Source organism: Pteropus vampyrus, unplaced genomic scaffold, assembly GCF_000151845.1.
Source record: "Pteropus vampyrus isolate Shadow unplaced genomic scaffold, Pvam_2.0 Scaffold247, whole genome shotgun sequence".
In the NCBI taxonomy this organism is placed as follows: domain Eukaryota; kingdom Metazoa; phylum Chordata; class Mammalia; order Chiroptera; family Pteropodidae; genus Pteropus; species Pteropus vampyrus.
This window is the reverse complement of record NW_011889028.1, coordinates 518,432-530,700: the sequence shown is the minus strand read 5'-3', so window position 1 is coordinate 530,700 and position 12,269 is coordinate 518,432. Positions and strand designations below refer to the sequence as shown.

Below are 12,269 nucleotides of genomic sequence, written 5' to 3'. Positions count from 1 at the left end.
TTACAATCCCTTATTTTTTTATTTTTTACTCCTACAGCACCTGGTCTTCCTAGGTGGTCTCCCATCCAAGTACTGACCAGGCCCGACCCTGCTTAGCTTCCGAGATCAGATGGGATCGGGCTTGTTCAGGGTGGCGTGGCCGTAGACTGACTCCCTCGATTTGAACCCTCTTGGTAACCCAGTGCCTTCTATCCTCAATCCTTATTTTCACTTAGGCCAAAAGTGACTCCCTACAGTGAGGTCTTCGCCCGCAGTTCCCAGCTTTTTCAAATCTGAGAATTTATCTTAAAAGCCAAAAATGTTGGCTGACTTCCACATAATAGGACTTGTATTTTTCAAGTGTTTGAGCATAATGACAGAAAAAAAATCAAATTTATACTTTCTCATTACAGCAGAATCTACAAACATTGTGAGAATACCAGTACATGTACGGGCGAAATATTCTTTATCCTGTCCACAGACAATGCTTGGTCTGCACATGGGTTTAATAACCTCTTTCGATAATTCTAAGGCCCTACTTGCCAAGGAATTGGAATCTTCTTGGATCTTCCCGGTGCAAGTGAAGCTCGGGGACTTAGATAATTCGATCGTTTGAACCAGATGCCCTCTCCCCGCCTCTGATTTGCCCTTCCTTCCCTAAGAAATTGGGCGGTACAGATTGCAGTGTCTGCTGAATTCCCAAGCATTATTCAAGCAAGTTATCGCTCTCAAGTTATCAGAATATCTGTCTGTTTTCTGATTCAGTAAGAGTGTGGAGACCTGGCCAAATATCCCGGCAAGATGGCGACAACACAGGACAGTAACGGCACTTCCTGAAAACTTTGTCAAGATTAAAAGGAAGACGAATCTATACCTACTTCTAGCTTGGTTAACCTTTTCCTGCTCTCCAGTTGGATAAATCGAGTCACTGAAAGGGTAAGAAGATAGGTCAGATTTACAAGGGACATTTTTATCATACAAGGACCAGAATGTGTTTTTTTTCTACATCCATCTTCGGTATGGTCCTTTGGGCCAAAGTTACAGTCTGTCAGGAGAAACGAAGACTAAATCTTCCAATGCAAGTCCGTACTACTGAATGGAGAACTGTGTACTAAAGTGAAGGGCTCACTTCAACTTCTTTCTGACTCTAGCTCAAGGATGTCACCTCATTGTTCTTTTTCTATTGCCCATCCCCAGGTAGGGAGGATAATAATGCCATAAACACAAGTTAAGCACATCCAAACTCTTGGATAAATCTCATTTTTACAAGTTAGAAGAAATATCGAAAATATATTTAAGTAGCATCACACTCTATGCAAGTTAAGGTCCCCGGCAGCTTCTCGAAAAATGTTGAGTGAATGGACAGGAAAGTAAAGTGTTAAACGTGCTTACTTGTTCACAGGTAGGGGTTTGGGACTTTTATTTAACTAATGTTAACTGGTATCCAGTGGAATTTTGCCACCCATCAGCTATTGAATGCAAATGGTGAATTTTGATCATTTTCCTTTTTTTTTTTTTTTTTTAAACAAAGGAAGAAGAATCCCTCTGTGTGGAAAATGACACTTTTAAGTACGAAGCCCGTTTCTTGGTCTTATTCTGTGACAACATTAGGGACCGAAATGCTAAGTTCCGTCTTCAGCTTCTACTACGTGAAGCTGTTTTTGCACGTGTACAAGACTTCAGAAGTGGCCTTCGTCCAAGCCCAGGTGAGCTGGCGCCCTTTGTGTCCTTTCCCCTGGGGCAGCGTTTCTCTTCCTCACAGTTGTGCATTATTGCGATTTTCCAAAGAGCCGATTCTTCACACGGCTCAGAGATGTGTTAAGATCATCCACGCCCAAGGCCCTCTGTGCGAGGGTGAAGAGAGATTGGAAGAGACTGTCGCTTAAAACATAAAGGCTTCAGAGTTCAAAGGATAAGCTTTGGTCATCTGGGAAATTCACTTTTGTGGAACAGTTAGAATCATTATTAACATATTCCGTGTCTTGGAAAGTCACACGGCGTACACAAATCGTAACTCAGTTCATGGGCTTGGATGGCAAACACTGATATTTTAACCTTTCCCAATGAAATTACGTAAAACTGTGCCATGGTACATGCGTGGGCCGCCACTCTGGGCTGAGGCGTGGCCCCGTGTGCCTTAACCACCGGAGGGACAGACTCTGGGCACTGTGCTTCCCACCGGCTTGACCCAGACCCCGGCTCTGTCATTTATTAGCCAGGCAGGTTAAAGAAGCACATCTCTGGCCCTTGGTGTCCTCATTTGTAGAGCAGGAATGATAATAGTAGCTGCTTCTTAGGGTTGTTTTAAGGATTTAATGAAAGAATTTGTGCACACACCGGTACAGCGATGCCCAGAGACGAAGTGAGCCCACACGGGCTTTGTGAATGGCATTAGCCGCTATTCCTAATGTGTCCGCAGGCGCGCCCCCTGCTGGTTCGTAGGGCAATGAGCTTTTTTCTGACGGATCTGCCTGGGTTCCTTCACATTAAGTAAATAAACATCCAGGGGTTATTTTCATCCGTATAAACTGCACTGAAATCATCTTGTGTGTGTTTTTTTTCTCCTAGATAATTTTAATGATCTGGAATGTCCTTAATGACCTGAATGGGTATTTTCACAGCAACTCGAAGGCCAACTGCTGTTCCTACCGCCACAGCTGTGTTTTGTATGGTGCCCCTTTCTGCGCGCTGGCCTTCCTGCTTCCTTGGTTCCCTTGGAAACACTATAGCGAAGGTGACTGGCTCAGTGGACTTCACCTGATGGTGTCCTTATGTGCTTTTGACAGCACGCTCACCTTCGTCCAGCAAGCCCAGTGCGCCCTGTTTGTGGAGATTTTCACTAGACACGAAAGTCAGCTTCCGCTTATGAAAATTAACCAGACAGCCGCACTCGTGGCCTCCACCACCATCCTCTTCTGTGGCCTCCTCTCTGACAATCTGGAAATTCTGCTCAATTTTCAGGCCGCTGCCATTGGCATTGCCATCCTCGCGGCTGCCAGCCTTTACACCGGCATGTACCACCTGCGGCGCTTCGAGCCCAAAAGAAGCCCCAAGGAAAACTTTTTCTCAGAAAGTGAACAGGAACTCCCCTGGACCTCCGTCATCTCACAGATGAGACAAATCCTGACCCAGAAAAACTTTTGCCTCTTTCTGATAATGAATTTCTTCCAAGTCTTCCACTTAACCTTCCTCCGTAACTTCATGATGATCTTCACAGAGGGTCTCATTCCCGGAGAGGTTCTCCCCTCTTCCATAAGGAGCGTCATGTACGGGGCGGGTTTTATCTGCCCACAGGTACGTGGTAGTTCGTGTATCTTCCTGGAGGGATCGAGGGTTTAACTCTCACCTGAGTGAGGAAATGAAAAACCTGACTCTGTCGATAGTTTGAAAAAAAATGACACATTTATTAAGAGACCCAAAGATTCAGAGCCCCCGACGTACAAGATTCAGCAGAAACATAGTGAGAAGAAGAGATGAAGGGAGGGAAGGAAGGCGGAGCCAATGAGAGCCGAGCAACGTGGCATTTTAAACATTCGAGCTTTTGAATTTCGTTCCCCTGAGCTTTGTCGTTTAAGCCTCAGCAGAGCTATGACGAAAATCAGTGGCTTTCTGTGAGCGTGTCGCGTTGCTTTACCCTGGCGTCTAAGATGCCAGTGACCGTTACAGGGAGAAGAGTGACTCGAGGATCTTTGAAGCTGGGTTGCAAAACACTTGGCTCACAGGCCATGTCGTGCCATTCCAGAATGTCATTAAAATTCCATGGTCATGACAATAATCGTAGACGGCGTGCCCGCCTCCAGAAATGACCACAGCGTGCTATTTTCTGCACTGTTTGAAGAGTAGATTAATCGAATTGCCCCCCTTAACCTGAGTATAGCTTCCAAAAATATGACAACCTGCCTGAGATATGGGTCTTTCTTGTTTTCATAATTAAATCCTAAAATTCATTACGTATACTCATCAGATAAGAAGTCATTCTAGCTAGACGAGTTTTTAGTGTTTACTAACTTTCAAAAATATTTAAACCATGTGAGACAGAAATAGTTCTAAAATATTTTAAGTGTTGCCACCCTTTCTTACGCAAAGTCTGCATGATAGAACTTGCCTTTCTGCCATCAGCCCAAGCCCCGTGTCATAGTTCGGTTTCCGGATCTGCCATAGTAACGGTACCTCACGCGTATTGGGTGTTTACCGTGTGCCATGGACTATGCCAAGTGCATCGTACACGTTGTGTCATGAGGTCCTCAGACCACCTTTGGGGAAAGGCTTTTATCCTTACATGCTCAGCCCCCAGAGCTGAGCATGCTGGGATTGTCTCTAACACGGGCTGTGTTCACCTGGTTGATTTAGCAGAGCATGCCAAGGAGGATGTCATTTTCAGCTTAGCAGTGTGGCCGCAGGTATGGTGTGTGCACAATAAGACGACACTCTGCCCTCACCTTAGGGCACCATGAGGTTTATCAAGCTGTTTGCTCTCACATTCACTGACCTCAAACGAAAGCTGCTGACTTCCCACCCTGCTGAGTACTGTCAGCTTCTAGGCTATATATATCTTTCCACTTTTAATCACAAACTTGCCTGTGGTATCGTCTTGTCTCCAGGCAAAAAGTTTGTTAAACTCACACGTAAAATTAACTTTTTTAAAGGGTAGATAGATTTGTTGTGAATAGCTTCGCTGAGATGTAATTCACATATCACACAATTCACCCACTGAAAGTGAATAATTCAGTGGTTTTTAGTATCTTTACCGGGATGTGCAACCACCACCACAGTCGATTTTAGAACATTTTCATCATCTCAAAAAAAAAAAAAAGTATCCCACACCCATTAGCTGTTGCCCTGGCTGAGTTGTTCAACCTCTCTGTGCCTCAGTTTCCTCATCTGCAAAACGAGAATAAAAATATGAGGATTACACGAATTAGAACATACAAGGTGCTTAAACAGTCCCTGGCACAAACACTCTGGAAACGTCGGCTCTTGTTAAGGCTCAGAGCAGCAGATGCGGGCTAGACCCACTGTAGGAGCAGCACCGCCTCGTCTGCGTTTCGATTCCGGCCTCGTTGGCATGGGCTTGCTGGCGCTGGGTCTGGGGCGCACCCCACAAGCGCCTACGCAGGAAACGCGAGTGGAGCCCCGAACCCTCAGCCGGTAGCAGGCTTTATTTTAGTAAAAGCAAAAGCGGCTTCTCATAGTTTTTGTTAGATTACTCAGCACTGGCTCCTTCTTTTTACGTTTTGGACGTAAGGGTAACTAGCAGTTCTGGAGCACCTTGTCCGGAGTATGTGGCAGGCAGAGACAGAGCTGGGGGGCGTTAGTTGGAGGAGGCGACTCTTCGGCGAAGTGACCCATCTGAACACACGGCCAGCCCCGTGACGTGGCCGGAACCCAGACCCACGCACGCCTGCCCTCAGCATCTCGCACTTTCCGCTCGGCCGGGCCGTTTCTCGTGTTATTAATTTCCTGTGTTTTGTTTATTTGCCTATGAGGGAGTGGGCACAGGAAGCTTCATTTCAGTGTGTGAAGTGTGTCATTGTACAGTGTCACCGCCCTGTGTGGGCATGTCGGGGGATGTCGGGGCTTGTTGGGGGATGTTGGGGCATGTCGGGGGATGTTGGGGCATGTCGGGGGATGTTGGGGCTTGCCGGGTGTGTGTGCTAATAAGATCATGACAGCAATCGCGGGAGTCCTTGTTTTTAGTGTCCAGAACGTGAGCTCTTATTCCTTGAAAGTAGCGAAGTAAGCCATAAACTCAGTCAGGGGAAAGAACCCTTGTGTGTTTCTAGAGAATGTTTGTGTTCTACTTACATCACTCAAAATTCTCTTTTTAAAATTATTATTATTAATTAAAATTATTATTATTATTATTTTTATTATTATTATTTATGCCTACAGCACCTAGTCTTCCTAGGTGGTCTCCCATCCAAGGATTAACCAGGCCCGACCCTGCTTAGCTTCTGAGATCAGACATCGGGCTTGTTCGGGGTGGCGTGGCTGTAGACCATGGACTGTGGCTCCACTGGGGTGTAAACCCAGGGCCTTCTGTATGTAAAGCAGACGTGCTCACCATACATTGTGGAATCACGTCCCAAAATTCTCTTTTAATTGTAATGTGTGTACATTTGGTTAGGGAAAACTTTTCAGGGCTAAACAATTTTTTTTTTAATTGAAAACAAAGTATCTTTTGATCTCTGTTAATGTACATAAGTATATTTAGCATAGGCTTTTCAGTCTAGAACAATGAACTTTTTCATTGGTAGCAAGAAATGCAGGAAAAATGTAAGTCTGAGCTCTCAACACGAGTCTGTTAGAATTATGAAAATATATAAGATTAGCAGGCGACAAAAACAGAAGAAATGTACATAGAATCCTAAACTATTGTTTACCTCTGGTGCTTGATTTTAGGATAAAAAATACATTTCGGATGTTACAGTAAGAAGAATGGTGAAATATTTATTCATTTGTTCAATAAATGTTTGTTTTACCGCCTGTGTGCTAGGTGAGTTCTGGGCTTTCATTCCAAATTTTGAAACCTGGATTTATTTTAGATTTGAGTTGGACCTTTCCCATTACCATAAAGCACTGCCCATCGTTTATAAGTGATGGATTCTTTCACATAGTTGTAGTAAAATCTATTCATGTCAGTGTGAAAATAAAAATGAAGGAAACCATTTCCTGGTTTATTTTTAGGAAACACTATCTGTTTCTTTGTTATTTATCGAATATTACTGTCTTTAGTCAATGTTTATAGACATATGTGGATAATAGCATTTCTAACCATGATGGAAAGTATTAATTGTGTGTTTCAAGCGATGTTATAATTCAGAAGCAATTTTATGTTTTGCCGAGGACGGTTATTGGGCCGTCAGCGGGAGTAAGGACAGCCTGTGGGTTCCCATCTTAACCCGCCATCGACCTGTGTTCATTGCAGTGCTTTGTCCTTATGAGCCAGTCCTGGCTGAAGAAGTTTGGCTACTATAAAATCATCTTAATTTCTTTCTACCTGGAAGGAACGGCCTCCATTGTCATGCTGCTTCTTGGACAGCGACACCATTACTTCTTGGCTCTTTATCTCACTGCTGTCATGTAAGTAAACGCCGTCGCCAGAACCAGGCCTGCGCCGGGCCCTGCCTCTTGCCCTGCGAAGCACCGAAGCCTCTGTGTTCAGGATTAGCTTCTAGGCAGAGTCGTCGTATCCTTCTGCCCGATTGTCTGAACGTTGCCAGCTTTGAGGAGATGTGACGCTTGGGACCTTGAGGTAGAGTTGAGGACACATGGGACCTTGAGGTAGAGTTGAGCTCCTGTCTGACCTGCTAGGGAGCCGCGTTTCATTGACGCTGTGCCTTCGCGTGCCGTCCGGGGGATGGCCGGCCACCTGCCTGGCTGCCCAGGCCAGACCGCGAAGCGCCTCTGCCTTCCCTCTCGCCGTCATCTCCCACACGCAGTGTGCTGCCCATCCGTGCTTGTCCGCCCCTGACGCGCCCCGAGCCCGTCGCCCTCTGTTCCCATGGCCGCCCCCGCAGCTCCGGCCCTCGCGGTCTGTTCGTGGCCCTGTCTGCAGCCTCCTGCATGGCTGTGCCTCCGGCCCAAAGCCCCCCCAACCCCCTCCATGGTGCTTCAAGAATAGCACAGCGTTCTCCTCGCTTTCAGGATAGACCCTGAATGATGACCGGGAAGTCCTTTGTCAGGTAGACCCGTTCCCTCTTCGCCCCTGTTCCCTGTCATTCCACGCACACTGAACTCCACCCCGCACAGAAGCCCTTCGCAGTTCCCGTTCAGACAGCTCCGTGCCTGCTGTGCAGCTGGTCGCCGTTCCTTGCCTGGCTGTCTCCTAGGTTTCCTTAGGCCACATCTCGGGGACCTGCTGCTCTGGATAGACTCCCTTGATCTCATCATCTGCATGAGGCGTCCCTCCTGTGTGGCCCCAAAGCCCTCTGCTCGTTTCCGCTGTGGCATTTAGGCCCTGCCTGTGACTGTCCGTGGCCCACACTGAACTGAGCTTACTATGAGTAGGGTCTAGTTCCTTACCCCTGGGGTCCCATCGTCTGCGACAGTGGGTCCTTAGAAGATGCACTTTGGGTGAGTGAGTTAATGAGTCCTACTCTAGGTCCCTGCTGGAACAGTTTGAGAAAATTTTCATGGAGACTTATCTGCACTTAGAACAAATTAGTAGTGGAGAGTAATTAATCCAAAGGATTGACTCTCTGTGGAGCTTCATCGGAACCCACGTAGATAACTATTCTTTAAGTCTGTAGTGGTGGTCCCGGCTGTACCAAATTTAAAATGACATTTGTATGGTGATTTTTTTGAACGAAAATTTTTTGCTTTTTTTTAGCTTAAACTGTCTTCCCATTTTCATTGTCCTATCGTAATTAAAATATATGCCCTCTTATAGTTCTTAACTTATTCTTCATGTCGAGAAAAATATCTAATGAGTTTCTCTGGCATGTTTTATTCTTGAGAATCTATTGATTATTTAAGCAGATTAAATGAGTAAGTAGTCATTTGGGACTGAAGACAAAGCATAAAAAACATTTTTTAAAATGTCAAGCAAAAGTAGTTATTTCATTTTAAAAAGGAATTATTCATTCGTAGATATGTAATATTTTGGGCGGATAGAAGTGTGTGCCTAATTATCTTTACTTTTTTACTATATTATTTCATTTTTCCTTCTTATAAACCAAATGTTAACTTTCATTCAATATTTGATTTTTAACAAAATCTGTGCCTCCTGGTTGTAAAATTTTCACATGTGTATTTTAAAATTGTTTTTAGGGTGATCGTACAAGCTTCTTTTTGTTTATTCAACCTGCCACTAGCTGACATCGTTGATGCAGATTTATTGAAGTTCAGTCGTCAGTAAGTAGTGTATTTATTCAAGTATTAGCTACACAACTCTCACATGGAGGCAGGGCCTACGAGTCTCCAGATCTCGGTTATTACAGCCTCAAGCCACGCATCTGAGAGACAGTCACAGAGGCCTCGGAGCCGGAACGTCGTAGGACATCCGTAACCGTGTCCTTGCTTCTGAGAGGACATCATGGTATTTCATTCCTCAGGGTCACACAGCCAGTGCCACAACAGAGTCAAACTCGGAAACCACAGTGACAGCTCAGCGTCACGTTACACGTATCACAAGTCGCGTTATTACACTGGACGATAAGGCAAAGCCCACGTTATCTTTTTTTTTACTTGAAAAAGTGAAAGCCAATAAGGGGAGGTTTTTGTCCTTCGGTAGGGTTATGTGTGTTTTAGATTAGCTGTAAAATTCCCTTGACTGGCCAACGTTTTCTGACGTGTGCCTTACTGGACAGATGAGAAAGGAATGTGCCGAGATGTTCGTTATTAGCTCTGTAGAAACATGTAGATTTTGTGGCCTCTTTTTCCTTTTTTTTTTAATGAACTAAAATGGAGGAAAGCTTTGCCAATCCAGCTGCTCAATCTCCTCTTTATAGAACTCCTTTCCTGTTCCAGGGTTTTGTGGCCAAGTCACATTTGCAGTGACAAGATAGTCAGCTCCTTCCAGTGTAGGTCCAGGCCTTCACTTTTGTGTCCCTAAGTGCCTCGGAAAGTGACTGGCTCTAATCACTTTTGAAACATGAATGAATTAACAAGCAATAACTCCTGGAAACGTACTGTAACTCTCAAATGATTTATGGATGTGTCTGGGCAGAAGTAAATAAAAGGTCTCAAATAGCTGGAAAGGGAGGGGCACCATTTACCAGATGCAACGTGTGCCAGCCCTGTCTGGCCTTTGCCCGTCCGAGCCTCACACCAGCCTTGCGTGGTAGATGTCATTGACTCAGCAGATACCCAGTGATTGCCTCCTGAGTGTCAAGCACTATGGTTAGTGCCGGGGATATAGTACAGCAGGTCTTGGCACAGATTCTTCAGGTCATCTGATGCTCCCTCTAAAACAACCCAGGGCCACAGACCAGTTAGACACCAGGCAGCACAGCAGGAGGTGAGCGGCGGGCAAGCGAGCGAAGCTCCATCTGTATCTGCAGCTGCTCCCCAGCCCTGGCATCACCGCCTCAGCTCCTCCTCAGATCATCAGGCATTAGATTCTCATAGGAGCACTGGTCCCTGGTGCCACAAAGGTTGGGGACCGCTACCCTGAAACATACTCTCTTATGCACCTGATGTGCCATATGCTTCTCTTGAGGACACTTGTGTTTTTCTGCTCTCGTAACTTGTATTCTCACAAGTCAGCACTTTCTGTTTCAAATCTGTTCCTGTCAGGTGCACTTATTATAATTATGACATTTAATTGCACGTATATTTTATAAACTTAGGAAATGTCAGTGTGAAATGAAAGTTATTTCTATGAAAACCAAGTTGAATGCTTTAGAAAGACTTGCTAAAGAATAATTGTAAAAAGAATTAGTTTCAAATCTAATGTGATGAGAACTGTAAACGTTTTGGGGAAAAGTCATAAAAATCTGAAGGTTTTCTGTGCTCAGTCTGCCTTACAAACAACTTCAGGTTTTCTCTCTATAACTGATAGTGGAATTCATAGATCGTGTCATATGGACACTGTACACGTGAGAGAGATGGCACAGACTGTCATCCATGGGCCCATACTTGAAGAAAAACCCAAAGAAAAGACTGGCGAATGAATACAGTTAAGTTAGAACAGCGTGCTTAGCGTCTGTTCTTCTGAAATGGTTGTTTTGCTTTGACCAGCTGTCATCCCGGTCCAGTCGGATTAGAACTTAATACAGTGAGGAGGGTCGGGAGTGGGACTTGCCGTGCAGCCCCGACAGTCTGGTGGGGGAGACGGAAAGCGGTGACAGCGTGCTGTGTCATCACGGATCACAGTTATCCCCGCGTTCGGGGGAGTAAGACTGTCGAGGGGTTGACTTGCTCGAGGTGGCAGAACCAGCAGACCGGAGAGCTGGGACTGGAACTCAAGCTCTTCACCTTCATCTCGGCCTTTCTGATCTCTCCTTTCTTCTAGTTCTTTCTCCTCCCGTTTCTTCTCCTCTTTCTCCTCCTTAGTCGCAAGGTTTCCGTCATTGGTTGAAAAATAAGAAGATTCCAGGTTACTCGGTCAATGCTCTTGATTTATTTTATATGACATAACTTAATCATCCCCCCCCAAAAAAAACCACCCCGATATGGCAGAGTTCTTACTAGGAACACGTTAAAGATGTCCTTAATGAAATTGGGCAGAAAGATGCCGGTGTGGGTCCCAGCTCCACTCCTGACTAGCTACGTGACGGGGGACAACTTCATCTGTTTCCCCGTCTTTCAAAGGCGTGACATCTTCCCAGTGGGTTGTGTGGGGCTTAAATGCGAAACCGTCCACACAGCACACTCGGCACAGGCCAGGGCACACGCAGCTCTAATTCAGTGACTACCACGAGACTGGCTGTGTCTCCTCCTGTTTGACTCTTAGTCCCTTCATCTAAAGAGTTAGGCCCCTCCAGCTCTATGACCCCTTATGACCGGGGGTTCCTAATCTATAACTAATAGGTTAAGTTCTTGGCTCTTTACTATACTATTTCTGTTATCGTCCTATTAGATGCAGGGAGAGTTTAATAGATAAAAAAAAGTCGTCGATACATGTACACGCACGCGTACACACACCTGTCACTTTCTGCGTGGTAGAGACCCATGCTGCTTTTTCTGTTCCAGGTCACCCCTTTCCTCGGTGGTCTTCGGCACCAATGCTTTGTTTACCAAACCCGCGCAGTCTTTAGCTCCCATGGTGATGCTCTCTGGGCTAAAGCAGTATGGATATGGAGACCTGAATGAAAGGTAGAGTATGAAACGAAACAAACCTTCGAAATAACGCGAAAGAAAGAGGAAAGCAAACTCAGCCTTTTTCGATGACGACTAGGCAATTGTCTTAGACTTTGGATGTTATTAGTCAATAACTCAGAGCTTGCATGAGCTATAATCAAAAGGGCTAATAATGTCAAGAGGACTTTAGTAAGAGTATCTTTAAGGGTATTCTTGAAATCGCATACACCGCATATAAGTGTCTGTATAATCTACACTAAGATACGTGTCGATTGCTTTATCTAAGTCGTTCGTTCTTTTGTTATCTTATTTCACAACTGTTTCTGAGGGTACTGGGGGTACAAGGTGAAGAAGGAGCCCCAAACACTGTGGTCAAGGCCCCCAGAAGCGGGATGGGGCACTGTGGGAGTCAGGCGTGAGGTCTTACCTCAGTCTGTCCAGAGCCACGGAGCACGTCACATGGGTTTTTGAGCTGAGTTTTGGAAGCTGAGTTGGATCCCATCCCGAACACAGAGGAATGTCATTCCAGGCAGAGAAGACATCAC

The 12,269-nt window shown here is 45.4% G+C and overlaps 1 protein-coding gene and 1 non-coding gene across 3 annotated transcripts in view; one reads left to right on the top strand and one right to left on the bottom strand.

The window, feature by feature from the left end:
* LOC105301675 (transmembrane protein 180-like) overlaps positions 1 to 12,269 on the top strand; it is a 22,004-nt gene that overhangs the window by 2,941 nt on the left and 6,794 nt on the right. The window contains exons 2-7 of one of the 2 annotated variants that reach the window (XM_011374445.2): positions 745 to 915; positions 1,511 to 1,685; positions 2,548 to 3,273; positions 6,908 to 7,062; positions 8,752 to 8,835; positions 11,617 to 11,739. In XM_011374445.2, coding sequence (XP_011372747.1) covers positions 1,536 to 1,685; positions 2,548 to 3,273; positions 6,908 to 7,062; positions 8,752 to 8,835; positions 11,617 to 11,739 — 1,238 coding nt within the window. In that variant the 5' untranslated portion in view covers positions 745 to 915; positions 1,511 to 1,535. The remainder of the gene's footprint in view (positions 1 to 744; positions 916 to 1,510; positions 1,686 to 2,547; positions 3,274 to 6,907; positions 7,063 to 8,751; positions 8,836 to 11,616; positions 11,740 to 12,269) is intronic. The other variant, XM_023520101.1, reaches the window with a different exon arrangement.
* LOC111729114 lies at positions 29 to 147 on the bottom strand. Its single transcript, XR_002776099.1, has one exon. It is a non-coding gene; the product is annotated as a 5S ribosomal RNA (ribosomal RNA).